This window comes from Nymphaea colorata, chromosome 1 (assembly GCF_008831285.2).
Source record: "Nymphaea colorata isolate Beijing-Zhang1983 chromosome 1, ASM883128v2, whole genome shotgun sequence".
In the NCBI taxonomy this organism is placed as follows: domain Eukaryota; kingdom Viridiplantae; phylum Streptophyta; class Magnoliopsida; order Nymphaeales; family Nymphaeaceae; genus Nymphaea; species Nymphaea colorata.
The window spans coordinates 15,285,934-15,303,959 of NC_045138.2; the positions used below are offsets into that span (position 1 = coordinate 15,285,934).

The window sequence follows — 18,026 nt, forward strand, 5'->3', positions numbered from 1 at the left end:
CAAACACTGGAAAAACTTGTCCAACCCAAGTGTTTACATTGATCAGTTCTTCGTTTGCCAGTTTTTTTTAATGCATAACTCCGAATGCTAAGCGTTTAATAATACTTAAGGTATACTTCGTACATGCGAGGGAGCTGAACATACCATAGTAGTCCACAAGTTTCGTTTGCTAAGAAAAAATGGTGGGCCATGAAACTAAGCTGGCCTTTACCTATAATATGCACTTAGTCTGATGTTGATTATTTTTCTATAAAAGCTTGATATAAAAGTCATGCTTTACCCTCCGGAAATCGACTACTAATCTCGAGCGAAAGGCCTTACTAGAATTTGGATCGGTATAGACTGCCTATGTCTCATAATTGAATTATACCCAATCCAAATCCAGGACGGACTTCCAAGAGTTGGATATCTGAGCTCAAGTAACTGGAGATATTGTATATGGATTTCATAACCTTCGAATTCTGGCATTTTAGATCGCTGTGTTCCGTTGTCTTTAAGACATCCTATTTAGTAAAAATCTGAATAATTTACTTAGGAATTACATTTACATTGGGCGATTTTTGTACAATATTCGTATATTCTAGAATGAATGCATCCGGGAACATAGTAGCATTCTTCATCCGATCTATCTATTTCTATTAATTAATAGTAAAAACCGGTCAAGTTCAGTCCACGTCTAGGAATGACTACATCCGACTAGTAAGAATGATAAAGTGGTCAGCAATCAATCTTCTTTCCTTAGCCAAATCCAACCACCAAAAAATTGGATTGAGATCGGACGTCGAATTCATTGGCATACCTTCCAACTAATCCAAACCGGGTTTTGATCGGAGATCGATCCAAATCGGATCTGGCGTCGTTGTTTTCAAAATTAGGATCGGGTATCAAGCTAATTTGACCCGTTTGAATCTATAGTGGATTGACGCGGACGTCTGAGGCGAGGTAGGTCACCCGTCCTCCTGGGGTCTCCGGCCCTCGGCCCATAAGAGTCATACCCACTTCTCCGACCACTGCGCCCCTTTCCTCTGTCCGCTACCACCACCTTCTCTCCTCCACCTCTGCCACAGAGTTCCGCCGCCATGACGAAGGCAGACTGCGGCCAGCACGACGACGAGAAGAAGAAGCTCTACCGCCGCATCATTTGGGTAGTCCTCATCTTCCTAGGCCTTGTCCTCCTCACCATCCTGATCATCTACCTCGTCCTCCTCCCATCGAAGCCGTCCTTCGTGCTCCAGGACGCCTCCGTCGTGCAGATGAAGGCCACCGGCCCCGGCCTCATCACCTCCGCCATTCAGGCGACAATCGTGGCTCACAACCCCAACAACCGCATCGGCATCTTCTACGACCGCATCGAGACCAACGTCGCCTACCTCAACCAGCAGATCACCCCGTCGGTGATGCTCCCTCAGACCTACCAGTCCCCCGACGAGTCCTGCGTCTGGACGCCGCTCATCTGCGGAACCGACGTGCCCGCCGCCCCGTACGTCATCGCCTCCATCCAGCAGGCGCCCAACTACGCCTCCGGCTCGTTCTCCGTCCGCATCGCAGGCAAGCTCCGGTGGCAGGTCGGCAGCTGGACGTCCAGCCACTACGGCTTCTACGTCCAGTGCGACGCCTACCTCCCCCTCTCCGGCGGTCGGGGGCCCCACAACTTTCTCCCATCTTACCCCTGCCGCACCGATGTGTGGTCGCAGCCATGACATCTCCCCCTAAAAGTATAGAAGGTGGTGGATGAAGGTAAATGAAGAATATATAGTCTGCTTTTGCTTGTTCCATGTAATCTGTAAAACTCTTTCTCACCTTTCAAGTTCTGTTCTAGAACACCAATGATTCTTAATAAATTTTATAGGGAAATTTCTAATGGTCCTTTGTTTATGTTCTTTCTAACTTCATCTTCCTTTTTCATTTTCCATGATTTTGATTACTTTGTCCGGTCTCCAAGTTTTGAAATGTGGGATTTAGGCAAATTGATCGTCCAACATTTTCTTTCTCCCTTGTTCCCCTGAAACAGTTCTTGACCTCGAGGGCAAGAAAAAAGAGGAAAGAACTTTGACCTCTTGAACATATCACCTCAAATTGAGAGACTTGGTCGATCACTCAACCGTATGAAACCCTGAATCTGTTCCCCTGTTCCCAAAGTCCTAACACACAAGCAAAAGGTCGACGTCCACTAAGACTTAAACTAATAACTGGTTGTTCACCGGTTGCTGACCCACCTAAGTTCGCCAAACACCTCGGGATATCCATTTTCTTTTACTTGGCAGTCATGTTCTCTTTTCACTTGGAAAAAAGTTTACTATAAAGAAACAAATGAAACATTTCGTTATCTTATATAATCTCTTTTAGTGGCGGCTTTACTGAGCACCAACGACAATATGCCTATCGTTTCGCGAGAAACAAGGTGCTGGCGACCAATTGTAAGGCAACTTTCTCTCTCTATCTCTCCTGATCGGGATCATAGTTGTCCGGCTCTTAGTTTTCGGCGACACAAATACCTAACTTTTGACCTCTAATTTGAAAGTCTCGACTTCAGATTACCAAAGCAAAAGAACAGCGCCGTGAGGTGAGAAGAAATGGAAGATGGCGAAGTGAATTTGAAGGAGTGATTAATTTGAGAAGAGAATAAGAGGGAGGTTACCCGCTAATGACGCCTTAATTAAGAGAAGCATTTCGTGGTCATAATTTTAGTCGGCTTTCGTATTCCAAACGCTAAAATTGGTCCCACTTTCGCAAGGATGGATTCTTTTGTCCTATTGAAACCGGCAGATGGTTCCTTCCAAGTCCCACTTTCCTCGATCTTTTCTATCCCCCGACGTAGAAAAGAGGTTGAACTTTTCATTTTCAGGAACCGCTTTTCAGAAACAAGCCTCACACGCCTTTTAAATTTCCGAGAAGGCGCGTCACTTTGTTGATAATTGCCAAATAATGAAGAAATCCCTGAACGGAGCGACAAATGCACGTTATTTATCATATCCCACGATTTTATTAAAAGATGTTGACTTGTGGTAAACTTTTAAATTTCTTGCTCTTTTATGATGCAACTACTCAAATTCTGGTGTGCCCCTCCCCCGTTTGAAGAAGAAGTGGGGAGGGAGGTTCATAAAAATGTATAGCCCTTCAGTAAAAGTAAACATTCCAATTAAAGGCTTGATTGTTACTTGTAACTGCGAACAGAGCCTCCTTTTTCTTGAAGCGTTTGATACACGCAAAAAGTTTCCGAGAATGCAGCCAGAAGATTCTGAATATAGTATTTGCCCCCGATAAGAAAACCGTTTCAACGTTTTTGCCAAAATTTTTTACCATACGCTTAAAATAATAGTTGTGCAGGTTTCAGTTTGTTAAAAATAAGTATTTTGTTTCCAGCGGTCCATTGCAGATTGCCTTGAATGTGGGGCACACGCAATGGGTAGTTGTCATGGAATATTAAATAAATGGTAGGTGTAAGTACTAAAACTACTTATAAAAAAAAAAATTCATCCATAAAGAAAAGTCATCCTCTGCTGTTATTTATGTATATATACTAAAGTTATTACTAAAGAAAAGTCATCCATGAAAAAAAAAGTCAATCATATATATATATATATATGCTCCCATCTCTACCGGCAGCCGTATGGGCTCTTTTTGCCCCGTCACGAAAGGCCCTAAGTGCCGGCAATGGGAGAAAGGAACCGTCAAGGATCCCCTTTCTCCTCCATCCAAGATCAAGAGATGAAAATGGAGAAAAATGGAAGGAGTGAGAGAGAGAGCTCGGAATTTGCAGGAGGAAAGATCCACAAACAGCTTAAGTTTGATGTTTCCTAGTGTGCATAATTTATGAAGTCATCATTCAGCTTCGGTTTGATGTTTTTTGCTTTCTATGTTTTAGAAAGTCATCATTTAGTTTATATATATAAAAGATAAATTAAAGTTTAATTAGGAGGAGGTTACTTAACTTCAGGGCCGTTAATGATATTAAAGTTTAGGTGGCTTTTTATTATTACCAAATTTGCGGGCATGACGTGTTCGGAAAAAATTGTCTAACACGTAAAGCAGTGTTTCTGTCTTCGTCCTCACGCAATAACTTTTCACAGCAAGATTAAGAGGAAGAAAATTTCAATATCCACCTCGGTATTAAGGCGGTGTTGTTAGGGAGATTCCGGCATTAACTGTTTCGGCCAATGAGGAGGCGGGGAGGGTGGAGTCCACTCTTCGTGGGTTTCTTTGACCTGGAAATTGGACAAGTGGGGCCGTGACGGCGACGGCGCACCTGTTGTTTAGTTCCCGTCGATTTCCTTCCAGCCGGCGCTGTGTCTTGTCGGTGATCCTTATCCCTTGATTGATCATCACATTCCGTCGCCCACGTTTTCGTCTGGATGCGACGGAAAATGCCATGTTCCTTTTCCAGTAGGAACTTCTAAAGTCCAGGAAGTTTTGGAGTTCCTGGTTTTCTCAGGATGCGCTTGGAACTTGTTCGTATCGATATCCTTTTCTACCTCAAATGAAATTGTTAGAAAGATGTTTTAGGAATTGTTTGGTCCCTTCTCCCAAACAACTCCTTAAGAGATGACTAATTTCTTATGTGAATCTAATCCGGTACGAAGCTCGGATCAAGGCACTAACTGGGGCTCTCATGTTCCAAATGCAGTTGTTGTTAAAAGAAGGAAAAAAAAAAAGAAGTCTCCCACCCTGAATTTGATTTTATATCAAAATAAGAATCTAGAAACAGTGATTACCATAATGGAAAGTGGTAAATAGCTTTAATTTTGACCTCATGCAGTAATAAAGTGTCCAAACTCTTATAGAACTTAAAGTGGCTCGAGTGGTGACAGGGTATGTCACTTCATGGGATTGGTTGTGTTTGTCCTGGACGATCAGGTTGCACTCCACATTATACCAAAAAGCATTATGAGAATAACGAAGTGAAAAGCAATCAATGGAAAGAGTACTTCTTGCGAGAAAGACAAGGTAAGGCGAGGAAGTGGAAAAAGTAAAGATTGAATAAGCGATAAGGTTTCAAAATAAAGTGCTTGGCAGTCAATTCTTGGAATATAGAACGAACGCCATGTGTCTCAAGGGTGGTGGATTGCAGCTGATGTTTGCGATAACATATTCTCTTCCAAGATAAAGTTACACAATCAGGGGACGGTTGGCAATAGTAACAATACGTTATTATATTCATGTATTCACCAGAAAAAATAAAACATATTCATGAAACACTTTTTAAAATGTTTCATAAATCTATCCTATTTTGTAAAATTGGCAAAGGCCCATCTCGTTGACTAATCTATGCTGATGAAATTGCATTTTTTCTTGCATGTATGTTTTGTGTGATCATGAGCATATGCTCTAATACTACTCACAAAGCTCCAATGTTATGTGACTTCCGATTTAACTTTGCTGGAGACTGGGAGATGGGGTTCCCTACTATTTATTGTTCTTGCTACCATTTATTGCTTAGGTGTTTGTAGCTCACATAGAAATTCAGATTCTTTATCCTTTTGTAATGAAATAGTAGGAAGTACTTTCTTGAACTTATTCCTACTAATCAACCTATGTGAGCTATACGTAGTAGGAATAAGTTCAACTTATGTGAGCTACTAATCAACTTATTCCCCACAGGTTGATTAGTAGGAATAAGTTCAAGAAAGTACCTACTACGAGGAAAGAGAATTTGACATAAAAAACTTACTGAAGCAATCATTTTAGCAAAAAGTTCACCTGAAATTTTTTTTTTCAAGACCATCAAACGGCGCCTGTAAGACCCATTGATTAAGCTATTTTAAAAAAACGATATTAAAGGCAGCCACGCAACACTGATGCAATGCAAATCGGCTGACTCGGACCGATTGTGACATCAACGCTTTTCCTTCGACACAAATAGGGGGGAAAACTTTGTCACTCGACTTCTTGTCAATGGCTCCATGGTATAGACAAATCCAGGAAATTATTCCAATTTTTTTTCCAGAGATAATAGACTTCTTTTGACTCTCTTGACATTTTTTTTTTCTTTTTGAAAGACATGTTTTCAGTTGCTGACCAAACTTTATTTCCAATTTACTGGTGTCGGGCTTAAAATTTTTGGAAACTATAAGAAGGACGACTTTTCTTACCACTATCCTATAGTTTAGTTGAAGTCTGTGGTCATTTCTAGCAATCAAACTCTCGAAATATTGGGCTTGAAATTGAATCAATTTGAAAAGAAAATCTACGCGTGACTAACAATCAAATTCAAATGGATATAAGTTTTTTAATTGAATGCCACAGATAGACAATGAATATGCAGGACAGTCATGAATCATGATGGCACACGTAGAAGGCCTCCATATGTGCAACGAGAATTCCTGCAACTGCTTCAATGGTGTTTGATAAGAAATTCGTGTTTTAGGAACATACATAAATGATTAAAACAGATATTTAAGAAACTTTATATGCTTCTTTCAGGAAACATGATTCAATCACGTAGCGTTGAATGAATCCACATCTGGGTTTGTGTGGGCAATTGCCCCCACAATCCCACAAAATTCAGTCATTTCAATATTGGTTACCTCCAACCATTTGCTTGCGCTGCAACGCATACGAAAACGATAGAAAGTGAAGGTTATGAATGAGGACAAGTTATAAAGGTAAACCACTGAAGCGAGATTGCCACAAAAGAAGGAAACAAACCACCGACGAAATGGGGAAAGGTATTGCCTTCTTTTTTATGGAATACTTTATCACTTTGATGGTCGATTCCGTCTGCAGCTTTGTTCAACTTTTTCATGTTCCAATTGCAGAACAGTGTGGCTCGCTTATTAAAACAAAATACATCAAATTAAATAGAATCGGACTCCAGCAACGGTTCAGCCCAAACATTCAAAAACGGCAAATGTTCATTCTCCAAAGGGCTAGCTAGTTAATTTGTATGAGATAGTTGGAGTTGTGAAACTAGTTTATTTTGTAATCAAGATGAAAAAGATCTGTTATGTTTATTAAGTGGTAATAAATACAAAAGTCGTTGCATGCTGCTACCAAATTCAAAATATCAACTGACTTTTAGGGTGTATTAGAATGCATACAAGTGCTGAGAGTAGCACTATCAGCGTTTCGGATTCAAATCATATGTACTTTGAATCTATCTGTTTTTTTTTCTTTGGGGGATATTCATACACTTGGATTCAAACTTTGATTTGATCTCGAATGAAAAAAACGTATCCAAATCCGAATCGAAATCTCATCTCACAATCTGAACCTTTCCAGAATCCAATTTTTACATTAATATCCGACTCTGCATCTGAATTTTGAACTAAATCCGACTGATTTTCAAAACTTAAGAGTATTGAATAAATAATATTTATTTAAAACTGAATCTGAAATTTGATCAGATGTTTATGTACATCCTAATCCAATCTGATGTCTAAATCCCAATCCAATCTGACTTGTTAATTGGGTATTAATTTTTTTCATGTCCAATTTTGTCGGAACAGTTCTGTTGGATTATTCAATTCAAATTGGATATGTTAACTTACCCTAGCAGAGAGAGAAGGGGACTAGGGGGGGCAATGGCACCCCCCTCAAGTTTTGAAATTAAATAAATTTTTTTTAAAAAAAACAAAATCTCAGTTCGACCCATGTAAAACCATTGAAATATAAAGCATTTCCCATGTTAAAAATTTCCCAAATTTTATTTAATGGTTGTACAATTATTCAGCCCTGTTAAAGATAAAATCCTGTTTGGAAGTCCCTGCGTCCTTATGTACACCCCCCCTATCAAACACAATTGCAAAAGTCCCGGATGATTTTAACATGTTTGGTATACGTTTTTCCAGTTGAATTTCAAGGATGCGACTAGCAATCGATTACTTTTGCTTCCTGATTTTCACACCCGATACAAGCGTTTGGGACGATCAAATATGTTCTTAGATGTTTGGTAAACTCACTTGGTGCTTGGTGGGGAGGAGTACATTATACGATCTAACACGTTTATACCAATTCTAAGATTTTCCTTTTTTTAAATCTAGCGAGTCAAGATATGTAAGAGCAAAGAAGACTTAAAAGAGTCTTTAAAAAACGATATACATGTTGACTAGACCAAATTACAGCGCCAATTCCCTAGCACCATTTGAACTTCCTTAGATGTTCAATCCATGCATGCTTGTGGTCAGATCTATGACAACTAATAGATTTGGTAGAAAAAAAGGTTAACAGGACCGTAGATCCAAATCGGGCCCTCTTCAGCTCTAATCTGGCTGCAGAATGAGGCTGGATCCGAGTATTCGAATAGAAACGATTAAAAATCGATTTGATTCACCGGCCCGTTCAAAATGAAGCCGGACCCGACCCGACGACCGAGTAACTGAGCATTTTCCATGGCATGACAGAAACTGCAGAGAACTATCCCAAATCGACGGCATGAAAATTTTCCAACGTCCACAGGTTGGAAGCTTCCGTTCTCTCCTGCCGATTCCCCGTTTCTCCCCCACATCTCCAACTACTATATATTGAGCTTCTCGATCTTCCCTGCTCTTCATCTTTCTCCTTCTTGTTCTCTCTGTTTTTCCTGAGCCTCAACAGCTCTTCCAGTTTTACACAAATTGGCTTCCTCGCCCACATGGCTAACAACAACAAGAAGCCGGCGGGCAGGCTCAATAAGCCGGCGCTCAACCCCAACAAGCAGGCAGATAAGCTGGCTCTCAACCTCTACAAACAGAGAGATAAAATGGCACTCGACCTCTACAATCAGGCAAATAACCTGGCGCTCAACCTCTACAAACTGGCAGATAAAATGGCATTCAACCTCTACAAACAGGCAGATAACCTCAACAAGCCGGTATTCGATTACCTCAACAAGCAAAACAACCTGGCAGCTAACTTCAACAAGCCGGGGGCCAACAGGATGAAAGCCGTCAACCGGGTGGCCAACGTCGACAAGCCAGCAGCGAACCTCAACCAGCAGGCGGCCCGCCCGGTTGGCCGGGGCCATCCAATTGGCCGCCGGCTTGTTGACGTTGGCCACCCGGTTGGCCGCCCGCTTGTTGTGGTCGGGGGGCCGGCTGGCCGGGCATTCAATCGGGTTGCCAAACTCAAGAAGAAAAACCAAATGTGATGTGAACCACTATTAAGTTTTGAGCTTTTCTTTTTTTTCAGTCTTTGTTGTGTCCATAAGATCATCTTACTATGTTTATTAAAGATGTGTTTGGTGATCGAGATTCTTTTGTTTTTTCTTTTTCTCATATAATAAAGCTCATTTTCTCTGAGGGGGACACATGTATTTATATTTTTCTTTGTATTGTTATTTTTATTGTAGCTGAGCTTTTGGTTGGAAGTTAGGTTATTCAGCCGTTGAGCTCATGCAGTTGTTGTAAAGCGTGCAAACTCTCATAGAACTTAAAGTGCCACAAGAGGTGAAGGGGTATGTCACTTCATGGGATTGGTGGTGTTTGTTCAGGTCGCACTTTATGAGGCCTGCATTGCACCTAGGGCTGCATAACGAACTCGTCTATATAAGTTTGACTCAAACTCAACTTGTTTATAAACGAGCCGAGTTTGAGCTCTAACTTAAGCTCGCTCAATGTTGATTGGAGGAACTCAACTCAAGCATGGCCTTTAATCAACGACTCCAGTATGCAAATGAGCTGGTTAAAACTTAAAAGTCCAGCAAAACTCATCCTCTCACCTCAAAATATTTGTGGGGTTCAAGTTTCTCTCTCTCTCTCTCTCTCTCTCTCTCTCTCTCTCTCTCTAGGTTAGCATGTTAGGATTTCTCTTTCGTTCATCCATTGGAGTTAAGGTTTTCTCCTTCGTCTTCTTCACGAGAGAGAGAGATAGAGAGATGTTGGGCTTCAAAGCAAGGAGGCTCTAAGACTTGTCAGCGGCAATGAGGTTCTTCCTTCAATCCATGGAACGTTGGCTCCTTCAACAAAAATGTCCCTGCTTGCAGCAATGTCTTGAAGCTTCAAATCAAGGTCAATAAACAGTCCAGCAAGATCGTAGGTGCCTGTTTATTGTGTCATTTTCCCTCTAGTATGGCGGCTTTTCTATCGACATTTTCCTTTCAATAAGATCGTTCATGTTTGCACCAATACATTTGGGCATATTTGGGTATGAATATGCTACCGCCTCATTTTTGCTCAGTATGGCTAATCTTCTATCAAAATCTAAAGATCTGCCTTTACTTTTTGCTTTTCAAATGGCCAATGGGCTAGGATTTGGCTTTTCTAGGATGCTGACAAGATGCAAGTTGAGACATCTAAAGTGCAAGCTCATTGGATTTCTATAGAGGTGAAGCACCAAAGTTTTGGGAGATTTTTCTTTGTTCTAGGGGTGTATCTCCATTCGGATTTTCACATCCGTAGGTTTCAGTATGATGAGCTTAATGAGGAGCTTTCTAGCCTATGTAAGCCCAATGTATGCTTTGGCCAACCAGTTTGTGAAAATTTGTGACCCTGACACCAAGTTCTCTTGGTCTAACAAGAGAGAGGGGCCTGCTAATGTGCAAAGTTTAATTGATCACTGCCTTGTCTCTCATGACTAGTGGGACTGCCGGGAGTGGATTTTCAGTCTTCGAATTCTTCCTCTTACTTCTTCTGATCATAGTCCTATTGTTATGGAGGTTGAGAGAAACCATATCTTCACCTATGGCAAATCGATCTTCCATTATTTCAATTACTGGGAACAATTTCTCCAGTGCACCAAACTCATTGCAGACTATTGGTCTCATCATGTTGTTGGCTGCCCCATGGTTAGGCTTGTTTCTAAACTTCAACTTACTAGAGATAAGCTTCGGGAGTGGTCTAAGCAAGGCCCTAATGATCTGAACAGAATTATTGAGAGACTCGGAGTGTAGGTAGGAGTGGCTCAGAACCTTATGGAGCGGGGTGATTTGTTGGTTTCCTCTCGTGAGATTAAGCTCCACCACAGTCTCCTTAAGCTTATCAAGATGGATGAGGAGCGGTTAAGGCCAAAGGCTCATGTGAGGTGGATGAGGGAGGGCGATTCTAACTCAAATTTTTTTCATGCCATTGCTAAAGGCAGACAACAGAGAAACCATATCCGCACTATCAAGGATGGAGAGAGGGTTCTCTCTGACATGGATGAAATTTTTGCATCTTGCACTACTTACTTCAAAGACCTATTGACTGACAATGCGGGTTCGGGGCTCCTTCCTTTCAATGTCTGTCCAGATCTAAGGGTGACAGAAGAAGAAAATGAGCTTTTGGTGAGTCCTATTCGCGATGAAGAAATACAATGGACAATATTAAGGGCGAATAAGGATTCAGCTGTTGGACCAGATAGATTCAACAATCACTTTGATCAAGCATACTGGTTCATCATTGGGCCCGATGTGAGCCTCGCAATTAAGGAGTTTTTCCGGTCTGAACGCATGGTAAAAGGGACCAACAAAACACATGTTGTTTTTCTTCCCAAAGAAGAGGGTGCATGCACTATGAACAAGTTTTGGCCTACCTCTCTTTGCAATAGCATTTTACGCATGAAACCCATTTTGAGTAGCATTCTTCACCGGAATCAGGCAGTATTTTTTATGGGACGCAGCATCCAGGACAGCTTTTTACTCAGTCAAGAGGTGATTCAATCACTTGCTCACAAGAAGTCTAAAGCTTCGTGCATTAAAATCAACCTTAGCAAAGCTTATGATGGAGTGAATTGGCGGTTCCTAGAGAGTAGCCTTAAGCTGCAAGGCTTTTGCTCCAACTGGACTAGGCGATTTATGGTTGTTGTTTCTACTGTCTCCTCTGCACTGCTCATTAACGATAAGGAAGGATCATGGTCCTTCACCTCAAAGGGGTTGCGGCAAGGAGATCCCTTATCCCCCTACTTGTTCATCATTATGATGGAAATACTTAATCGCAGCATGTTGGCTTATATGCAATTGGGTAAGATCCGTTGCCTAAAGGTTAGCGCTCTAAGCTCTATTCATTCCTCCTTCTATGTTGATGATGTCTTTGTTTTCATTGAAGGTAGGAAAAAATTCCTTTTAAGCCTTAGAGATTGTTTCTTTGAGTTTGAGGCTTGTTCGAAGCTCAAAGTTAATCCCAACAAGACCTCTATTTTTTTCTTTAATATTTCTGACGTCGAGTGTAGTAGACTATGTGCTATCACGGGCTGGAAAAGAGGTATCTTTCCAGTTATGCATTTGGCTCTGCCTCTCCAAGGACATGCCATCACGGAGAGCCAATGTGAGCACATAGTGATTAAAGTTAATCAGAAGTTGACTGGCTGGAAGCAGAAGCTGCTTTTTTATGTTGGAAAACTCTGCTTGGTTAAGCATGCTTTGACATCTATCCTAGCTATTGGATGATGCTCTTGTGGATTCCTCCATCAACGTGCCACCAAATCGAAAAATTGTGTTCGGGTTTCATTTGGAGGGATGATCTGGAGGCCAAAGGGGCACACCTTATCAGCTGGAATACTCTTTGCAGACCGAAGGTGGAGGGTGGAGTAGGGCTTCGACGCATGGTAGACATCAATCGGGCTAATTTCTGTTTTCTCGGGGTCAAAGCTATCACGCAGGACTCACTCTGGGCTGATCTTGTCAGGGCCAAGTATCTAACCAAAAAGAGTCTGTGGTAGTACACAAACTTAGTGGGAGTGAATCTAGCTCAAGGAAAAGGGTGATCTAATGTTGGCAGTTAATTGAATCTCAAGTTCATTGGAGAGTCAACAATGGCCCAAGAGTCTAATTTTGGCGTGACCGGTGGAATGTTGTCATCATCTCCAATATGATCTCACCTACTATTTTTCCGCTAATTCAAGATACCATGAATTGCACTTTTAAGGAGTTGTTTGCCGAGCAGGATACCTATGTCCATATGTTCCTTGATTCTATGAGCATTTCCGTGCACCTCCCGATGCTTGATGATAGTCGATAGGATGTACTTGAATGGGTAGACTGCGGTTCCCGGCCACTGTCAAGACATCATCTTTGGGACATGCTGCGTGATAGTAATCCCACTCAGCAGTGGATGAATGCCATTTGGAATGTTGGAGCCCCTCTCCATGCTGCATGGACGACCTACCTGGCAGTTGAAGGTCGTCTCCATGTTGATGCTAGAACTTAGAAGCATGGACTCTACCTTGCCTCCAGATGTTATATTTGCAAAATGGCTTAAGAAGATATCAACCATGTGTTCATCCATTGTAAAGAAGCTAAAAAACCTGTGAGAGTTAGTTATCAAGAAGTTCAGGCAGAGTAATTTCCAACCAGAAACGGTCAAAGACGCTCCCGTTTGGTGGACTTCGTGCAAATTTAAAAATAAAGTCCTCTTCAAGTGCTGGAAGAATTTGCTGCACATAATCCTCTGGTATATATGGAAATAGTGCAACAGTTGCAAGCACGGGGATAAAGCTGCTATGAACCATAGTGGTAAGGCACTATGGAACTAGCGCAGTGACTTTATGATCTCTAGAGATTGGAAGTAGACAAGCTATCCAAGCTTGGTTTCAAGTTGGGATTCCTTGGAGAGGTTGGAGGTGGGAACATGAAACTTCCCATAATATTTACATTGCAGTGTGCCAAAACAAGGATAGCAGGGATGTGGCTGCTCTTGTTAGGGAGAGTAGTGGGCGTCATGTTTTTGGTATTGCCTACTAGAGTGATGCAGCCAGAGCCACTGATGAAGCTTGGGTTCTTGAGCAAAGTCTTCTAGCAGTTCAGGAAATTGATAGGAGTGCGGGCAATATCAAAGTCATTTGTAATAATGGGTTTTTCATCAGCCGCTGCTGCAAGTGCTTCAGAGATGATTCAGTTCAGCAGATTTTGAGGGGCGTTGTAAGTCGACTATATAACAAACTAGTTTTTATTAGAGATGACCCTGCTTCCAAGGTGTTTCATCTTCCTATAAGAGGTGACAATGCCACTATTTGCAAGGTATGGCATCAGCCATCTCCAGACTGGAGGCTATCCAAGGATATTTTGTAAATCATTAGGATCTCACAGATCCCATTTTTGCTATAAATACTCTCACATTTTTTGTCAGTAAATTCTAGGGCAACCCCCTAATATCAGTTCACCTAAAAAAAAAGTTGTTCTCTCCCTCTCTCCCTTTTTCTTTCTCTCTCCCTCTCCCTCTTTTCTCTCTCTCTCTCCCTCTCCCCCTCCCTCTTTTTTCTCTCTCTCTCCCTCTCCCTCTCTCTCTCTCTCTCTGAGCGACAGTCCGCTAGCGACAAATCAGTGGACGAATTCCCGAAGTAATAAGTTTTCTCTATCTTAATCTCAAGTTTATTGCTATCAATTTCCTGTTTTGCATTCTTTTGCTTTACCACATTTCTTTATCGTTTCTCTGGACTAATAAGTTTATTCTTTTCCATGTTTTAAATTCTGTTGTCTCTTGTTCCTCAATGCATCTGTTGTCTTTTGGTTTGTTTCTCAATCTCATTTTTTGGTTTGTTTCTCAATCTCGTTTTTTGTTTTGTTCTTTTTCAGGATTGTTGCATGTGTTGGTTGGGATACTTTACCGTCTTAATTTTTTTTTTCTAGGATGTGTTCTTTTTGAGTTTCTAGAATTTGGATGTTTCTGCATTGAGTCCTGAACTTGGGAGATGAAAAAGTTGTGGAATTTTTAGTTTAGGCTTTTTGGAAAAAACGTACAAGATAAACTAGTTTAAACGAGCCAACGAGTCTAGATCGAGTCTCTTGAGTCAAATTCTAGTTGGAGTTGTGAAAGCTCGTGTCGAGTGTCTAGTTCGAGCTGACTAAACGTGAGTCGAGCCAAGCTCGAGTTCGACTCAGCTCGTGTGCAGCCCTAATTGCACCCAAAGCAAAAAGCAATCAATGTTGGGGGTATTCTTGGACTGTGGAGCTCAAAGCACTTCTTGGGAGAGACAAGGTAAGGTGCGGAAGAGGAAAAAATAAAACATGAAATATAGTCTGACTTTTTTCTTCGAGGGGCGTTTGATGGCCTTATGACAGCAATGCTTTTCCTTCGTCATAAAACGGAGGAAAACTTTGTCACACTGATTACTATCATTGGTTCGTCGACATAGACAAATCTAGGAAATTATTCCAATGTCTTTCCATAAATAATAGACAATTTTTTACTATTTTAACTTTTTTTTTCTTTTTGAAAAAACATGTTTTTAGTTGCTGACCAATTTTTATTTCTAATCTCAAACATAACACTCATGCCTTCTAACTTCCTGGTGTCGAGCTTCAAATTTGTGGAAACTGTAAAAAGGACGACTTTTCTTACCATTATCCTTTACGTTAGTTGAAGTGTATCGTGGTTTCTAGCGATCAAACTCTCGAAACATTACCCTCTCCTTTCCTATGAGGTGAAATGGACATCTTTCATTCCTAGAACGTCGTATCTGGAGACAAAAAGTAGTTATTTTCGCAGTTCAATTGATAGGACCCAATGTTTAAAATTTACAAATGCTCGTTTTGGTTGGCACTAACTGCATTAATAAATTGTTTTGATTAAACAGTATATACGCGATGTCTAAGCGTATGAGTCGTTCGAATACTATCCAATCTTGGACTTGAAATGGATCCAATTGATAAGAAAATTTAACATGATTAGCAATCAAAATTCGAACGGATATAAAACTATTAATTGAATGCCACGACATGCAATGAGTGCGCAGGACAGTCATGATGGTACACTGATGGCCTCCCGGATGTCAATATATTCAATTTGAATTGGATATCCGATTGAACTAATTGGAAGAAAACAGACATGCAAAATAAATTATAATATCGGATGAAGAAATCAAATCAGATTCAGGATTAAGAAATGACATTTGACCGGATTCAGATCAGAATCGGATATACATAGATTTCTGATCGGATTTATTTTAGAAAAATATCATGTCTAATGCTCATTTTGAAAATTGGCAAAATTCAGTTCAAAATTCGGATTCAGATATGAATATAAAAATGAGATTCAGATCATATTTAGATTGTAAAATCGGATTTCTGAAAACTTGATTCAGTCATGGAGGGGTGAAGACACATTTGAGCTTGTGTGGGCAATTGCCTCCAACCATTGGTGTGCATCGATTATTTTCTCAATGACCCTAGTACCTATTTGAAGGGCCCAATATTTTTGAATTAGTGCCCTTCACCTTAAAATTTTTTGCTCTACCAATGCAATTATGTGCTACATTTGAATATTTTGTGATAATATTTCATAATCGTGTCACATTTTCTTCACAAGAACATGGAATTCTTGGATCATGGGTTTTTAGAAGCATGGTTTAACAAGTTAAAATGCATTTTTCAGATATCATGGGTCATTCTTTTCATTAGAAAGTTTGGGCACTATCATTAGTCAGTGCTCCTCAAACAACATCTCTAGGGTTTCTTATGACGACCTTTTCATTGCAGGAAAAGCACATGCCACAACACATACGAAAATGAAGCTTATGAATGAGAACAACTGATAAAGGTAAGCCACTGAAGCTAAATTGCTATAAAAGAAGCGAACAAGCCACCGACGAATGGGGAAGGTATCAAATTCTAAATAAAAATGGACTTTTAGGGGTATCTGCTTTGTCAATATTCATATATATGGGATCAAATTTGGATTTGGATTTGAATGTGAATGAAGAAGAGATGTATTTAAATCTGAGTTTGAATCCAATTTCACTATCCAAATCTGATTCACATTGAGATCCGAATCCGAACCTGAATTTTGAATATAAACCAGCTGATTTTCAAAACGTAAGTGCATTGGTGAATATATGACAATATATATATATAGATATATATGTGTGTGTGAGAGAGAGAGAGAGAGAGAATATGATCAGATGTCATTCTTAAATGCGAAGTCGAATCCGATTTTTTAATATTAAATATTTCTTCATATTCAATTTTTTCAAAATGGTTTCGGTTGAATTATCAATTCAAATGGGATTAGGGCAGTGAGGAGGGCCATGCAAACAGGCCAAGTTTTTAAAGTTTAAAATTTTAGTCTGGCCCATGTAAAATTTTTGAAAAAAAAAAAAAGAAGAAGAAGCAATGCCCATGTTAAACATTACCAAAATATTTATTTGATGGTTACAACCATTCAGCCTGTTAAACATAAAATCCCGGCATGGACAATGTGTTTGGAAGTCCGTACGCCCTTCTGTACATCCTCTGATCAAACACAGTTGCAAAAGTCCCGGATGGTTTTAACATTTTTCGTATACGTTTTTTAACTTGAATATAAAGGATCTGACTAGCAATCGACTACTTTTGCTTCCCGATCTTCACACCCGATACAAATATTTGGGACGATCAAACATGCCCCGAGCGTTTAGGTAAACTCACTTGGTGCCTGGTCGGGGCTACATTATATGATCTAACAAGTTTATATCAATTCTAAGATTTTCCTTTTTCTTTTTTAATATTAATGAGTTATATGTACGCCGGCGGCCGCATAGAAGTTTCTTAGGCGAAAGCCAGCTTAGGTCTAAATCATGATACAATAAAAAGTCTAAAAATCTAGACCAACCACATGAGCTCAACATTTAGTACATAAATAATTAATCGAATGTCAAATCAGATCAACCAAAGAAGACTTTAAGGTTGTGTTTGTTTGGCTGCAGATTTGAGATCCGCGGTGATCTGAAATCCTTCCAGCTCAAATTCATAGATTTAAAATCAGATTACCCTTCCATCTGACCTTAAATTCATGGTACATGTAACTTGATTTAAAATCCACGCTACTAAAATAAACATAGGATCTACCAAAACACACCTTTTTATGAAGCCTCAAATCTTAAATCCGAAGCTACCAAGCGCAACCTAAAGAAACTTTAAATGTGATATAAATGTTGACCGGACCAGATTATCGCGCCAATTCCCTATTAATGCACGAACTTCCTTAGACCGATAAATGGCCCAAACAAATAAAATAGTTACTGTTCAAACTAGGTTTGCATCAGATATATGACAACTAAATGGGTCGGCCCCAGGTCAGATGTAGATTTGGCAGAAAAAAGGTTGGCAGGACCCAAGATCCAAATCGGACCCGCTTCAGGTCTAATCTGCCAGATGGTGGCTGGATCTGACTATTCGAATAGAATAGGTAGAAAAATCAATTTGATTCAGTTTCCAGCACTCG

General features: G+C 40.4%; 1 protein-coding gene across 1 annotated transcript; it reads left to right on the top strand.

The window, feature by feature from the left end:
• Positions 1 to 993: 993 nt before the first annotated feature.
• LOC116249941 (NDR1/HIN1-like protein 1) lies at positions 994 to 1,875 on the top strand. The gene has a single exon (XM_031623265.2). The coding sequence runs from the start codon at positions 1,080 to 1,082 to the stop codon at positions 1,698 to 1,700; it is 621 nt and encodes a 206-aa protein (XP_031479125.1). The 5' UTR covers positions 994 to 1,079; the 3' UTR covers positions 1,701 to 1,875.
• Positions 1,876 to 18,026: the final 16,151 nt, after the last annotated feature.

Bases quoted from the DNA above. Each gene is read 5' to 3' on its own strand.
- LOC116249941 (XM_031623265.2), top strand. From the start codon at position 1,080: ATGACGAAGGCAGACTGCGGCCAGCACGACGACGAGAAGAAGAAGCTC.